This window comes from Tachypleus tridentatus, chromosome 9 (genome assembly GCF_004210375.1).
Source record: "Tachypleus tridentatus isolate NWPU-2018 chromosome 9, ASM421037v1, whole genome shotgun sequence".
Classification (NCBI taxonomy): Eukaryota; Metazoa; Arthropoda; class Merostomata; order Xiphosura; family Limulidae; genus Tachypleus; species Tachypleus tridentatus.
In genome coordinates, this window is record NC_134833.1 from 103476626 (window position 1) to 103481170 (window position 4545).

Sequence of the window (4545 nt, forward strand, 5' to 3'; positions counted from 1 at the left end):
GTTTGAAATCTATAAGCGTGCCTTGCCAAATATCTGTAGTTTTCCGAATAATAAGCATTTCTCACAATTATAGCTTCCGAGACATTTAGCATACTTACTGTAGCATACCAACTGTTTCCCCTCGTGTTGCAATGGCTACCTTTTTTTACTCATTAGGTGAGATTCTCAAAAATTCATCTGCAATAATACTGGCGATTACTAGTATTTCACATACACACGATCACACATTATTGATTTTTGCGTTCGAGAATCTTCTACAGATTTAGAGAAGAGGCGAGATTTTTGCAATAGATATTTAACAACATACTTTACAAGCATTTCTAAATATATATTAAACTGAAACAATCAATGATAATAAAATAAATGTGTAACAGTAAATCCGTTGCAATTTATAGTACAATGTTCTAAATAACTAGCAAATGTATAGTGCAATGTCATAATCAGCAGAAGCAGAGTATATCTTTCTAAATAATCAACAGATGTAAAGTACAACGTTCTAAATAATCAGCAGATATAAGGTACAACGTTATGAGTAATCGGTACATACAAGGTACAACATGTATAACTAGCAGATGTAGGTTACAGCCTTTTAAATAACCAGTACATGTGGAGCACAACGTTCTAATGATCAAAAGGTGGAGGATAGAACAATAGTAACCACCAGATGTAAAGGGAACAAAAACGTTCTAAAGAAACAACAGACACAGGTTACACTGTCTAACAAACCAGTTATTATAGACATACTGTAAAAGGTGTCTTGATACAAAGGAGATAACAACAGATCCCAGTGGCATAACGATATATCTGCGGACTTACAAAGCTATAAATCGGGTATCGATACTCCAAGTGGGAGGAGCACAGATAGCCCATTGTGTAGCTTTATCCATAATTATAAACAAACAAGCTATAGCAACAACAAAACGTGTATGAGGGAAGTAATTTATACTATTAGTAAATAACAAGAGTTTAAGATTCTCATTTTAATGTTTGTCTTCAGAAAAATGAGAGAACATACCCCTCCAGCTAGGAATAAACTTTGGAGGCATTTTACAATCCCAGCCGGTGTGGTTTACTTTTACGTATGAGGCACATACATCTATTTATATACATTGTATTTATGCTATAATTTCAGAACTATTCGGAATTCATAACGAAAGGGTAACTAATTTACGTGCGTTGTCATAATCTGTAATGGCTCTCTATACAATTTACAATTTACAAAGATCGGATGACTAGAGATATAAAATCGAGGTCTAAAATGTTACAGAAATAATGTATAATTCCTACAGATAGTTTGCAGTTTAAACTAGCTAGATAGTGTATAAAACGTTAATTTTGAAATAGTAACATTGACCACGTTTTAACTTTCACATCAGAATTTAATAAATATTTCAGTTGATTCTATGTATCTATTCCACAGAAGTTTACATAACTAACATTACGAAATGCTTCTTTTTCAAAACAACTTCTTCATCTTCAATATTACAATTTTGACTCACTAATAAGTAAATAAGTAAACTCTAGGACAGACTAAGTCAATGCTTCTCAACTGGATGAATGGTTCACTCAGAGGTTTTGTTTATTTTATATTGTTTTCATTCTTGTTGTAGAGTGATGAACATTTATGTCATAATAAAGAATTTTACGCTTTGATTTAGTACCATTTTATGTGTTTTTTTTTTTTCAAAATAGGATGAGTAAGCTGTTGTGAATGATATTGGAATAAGCTGAGAAACATTGTTTTAGGTTATATGTGTAAGGGAGCTGATTCAATTGGAAAATCAGTGTCTTGTTGGATAGTTTGCATTTTTATGAGATACTTTTCTTTGCATTTGAAAATAAGGTACAATTGAATTACATAGATGACAGAAGAACTTGTGAACTCAGAATACTTTCTAGTTTAAAGTGAACTATTGGAATATAGAAGAAAAATCTTAACATTTCTCATAATTCAAACAGCAAATGTAATTTACGTTTCGCGCTTCTACCTCAATAAAATTGTTCCAATTTTAAATCTCACAAATCTACTTTTTGTAAAATTAAGGTGTGAGCAAGTAATCTTATTTTAAACGATTCAAAAAAGGTGCGGATATTTATAATTCTGAGTAACTATTTATCAAAAATATCGTTTAAGCCAGGTCCGTTTTTGGTTTTTTACTTCTCCAAAAGGAACCAAAGAAAAGCAAGCTGGCATACTAAAAAGGAAATACTCATAAATTTGACATATAACTTGAATTTTGTGTTTGTTAATAAATTTATAACATGATGTTAATGTGGATATTTACTTCATGTTTAGTCCTTTTATTCTTACTAAAGTCACGTTTTGTTAAAAGCACACTTGTAAAGACAAAGACAAACATGAGTTGATCTTAAAAGAAGGTTAACAAACATTTATTTACAGGAACGTAGAAGAATACAGACAGTAGAATTATATAAAAGGAGTTTGTATAAACAATATGAGCAAGTTCTTCTCTTATTTATATAAATAAGTAACAATCTGGAAAATATGCAGATGCAATAAGGTGATGATTATTTGACAGGATGTGAAGATTTGTGGCTTTGTTTTCCTGCGATTTTCAGAAAGTCCTCACTGTCGGACCAATGTCATATTTACGTTTTATTCTTAAAGAATATATATATATATATCCGTCTGAAAAAGATAAAAACCCAAATTATAATATTTTGCTCAATAAAATTATAATGAAATTCAGTTTTCAAAGGAGACATTTAAAATAAGTTTTCCATGTTTTATGGACAAAATATAGAAAATGAAATACATTATATCTTATTTCAATTGGTTAACGGACTGAAAATGTAATGTCTTATTGGAAATTGACTAAGAACATGTTATGTTTTATTTGTAAGCGGACTGAAAATGTAATACCTTATGGGAAATTCCACTACTCTCATGGCGCACGATATTTTATAATAACAGCTATTTTTCAGGAATACTTACAGTACTGTAAGGAAAAACACTAAATATTTAACTTTTACCTAAATACTTAGTGGTAACTAGAATAGAATTGTGGCGCTCCATGAGCATAACCATAAGTAGGAGCCACAGCAAAAGCAGGACCATAGCCGTAGGCTGATTCAGGACCATAACTGAAGGCAGAACCAAATCCTGGGGCATAGCCATTGAATGAGGGAACGAAAGCGTAACCATATTCAGGTTGGTAGCCGTAGGCTCCAACTCTTCCAGCATAGCCCTGCTTGGCGTAGCCAATGCCTAGCTGTCTTTGGCGGCCGTAACCAGAAGTACCATGAAGATCGTGTCCACCGAAAGCCCCTTGGCCATAACGTTTGTAGGAGTCAAGTTTACTGTGTGCAGAATCGTCACTTAGGCCCTGTTTGCTGCCATAAGCTCCCTTTTCAGCGTCAACGTCGTGGAAGGACACCACTTTGTCGTAGGCATAAGCCTTTTGATAGCCGTACCCGCGGTCTCTGGAGTAAACATTCTTGTCTTGAAATTGGTCGTGAGATGCTTTCTTGGCACCAAACGCGTTTAAATTCCTGAAAGCGGCATCTTTAAGCAGACCAGAGGCTCCTCTAACATCGCTTCCATAGCTGGCATGATCGGCAAGAGACGAGTAACCTTTGGCACCTAAATCCTTATTCAACTTGGCGTAATCAGCGTAGCCAGCAGCACTGTCAGCGGGAGCAGGGTAGACAGCAGGAACAGGATCTGTTTCCTGTTTCACTTCAGTAGTGAGCACCTTGGCAGCGGCAAGAAGGAGGAGAGCAACCTTCAAAGAAACAAATTATAGTTTAGTATATTAAGTGTAAAAAATATCGTGCGATGTGATACTCTTACTTTTACTACGTAAACAATACTTATAATAGTGTTAAAATTCAAGATTCGTGTAGGCGATTAAACAAGTGCGCTTTATATTAGTGTTATTTTGTGTTGAGTATTATACATTTTTTAACATTTATTTTGAAATATGTGCAGGATATTTATTTTTCCACTTTTTTCAAATTTTTCGTTGCGTATTTAAAATTGTTCGAATAATCCGAAACAAATGACTCAACAGACACAAAGACATTTCATTATTTGGTTGTAATTGTTTTGCACACACTGAACTATCAAGCTGTGATGCACCTGTTAAACAACCTTCGTAAGTTCGAGGGCGTGTTTGAATTGTTTACGACACACTCACCTGAAACTTCATGGTTTCATAAACAGGAGAGAAATGACGTTAACCTGAGAAATCTGCCTTTTATATGTCTAAGCCCATTGTTGGGAAAAGCAAGAAAGTGGTTCACCAGGTCAGCGAAAATCGAAAGTGAATTGGTTGATCTTTTATTACAAGAACCGGTCCACTTTCACTCGCCCTGTTAGTACACCTCATGACACGCAATGAAATTCAGGGCACCACTTGGAATGGATCACGTCATTACTATCGTCCGTTAAAGATGTGGCTTTCTGTAAAAAGCGTTTTGGTTAAACAACGTTTCTTCATATTTATAAAATTATAACGTTGACATGGTTTTGTTTTCTAATTTCTTCGATTCCTTATAAAAACGATAAAAAGAAAAAACAGT

At 34.1% G+C, this 4545-nt stretch overlaps 1 protein-coding gene across 2 annotated transcripts; it reads right to left on the reverse strand.

Moving 5' to 3' along the window:
- Positions 1–2369: 2369 nt before the first annotated feature.
- LOC143225936 (uncharacterized) lies at positions 2370–4291 on the reverse strand. Of its 2 annotated transcripts, XM_076456188.1 has the most exons (3): positions 4161–4291; positions 2995–3746; positions 2370–2650 (listed from the first exon to the last, which is right to left on the reverse strand). In XM_076456188.1, exons 1-2 carry the CDS (start codon positions 4170–4172, stop codon positions 3003–3005), a joined length of 756 nt encoding a protein of 251 aa, XP_076312303.1. In that variant the 5' UTR covers positions 4173–4291; the 3' UTR covers positions 2370–2650; positions 2995–3002. The 2 variants fall into 2 exon arrangements, with proteins under 2 accessions (XP_076312303.1, XP_076312302.1); XM_076456187.1 differs by having other exon boundaries at positions 2370–3746.
- Positions 4292–4545: the final 254 nt, after the last annotated feature.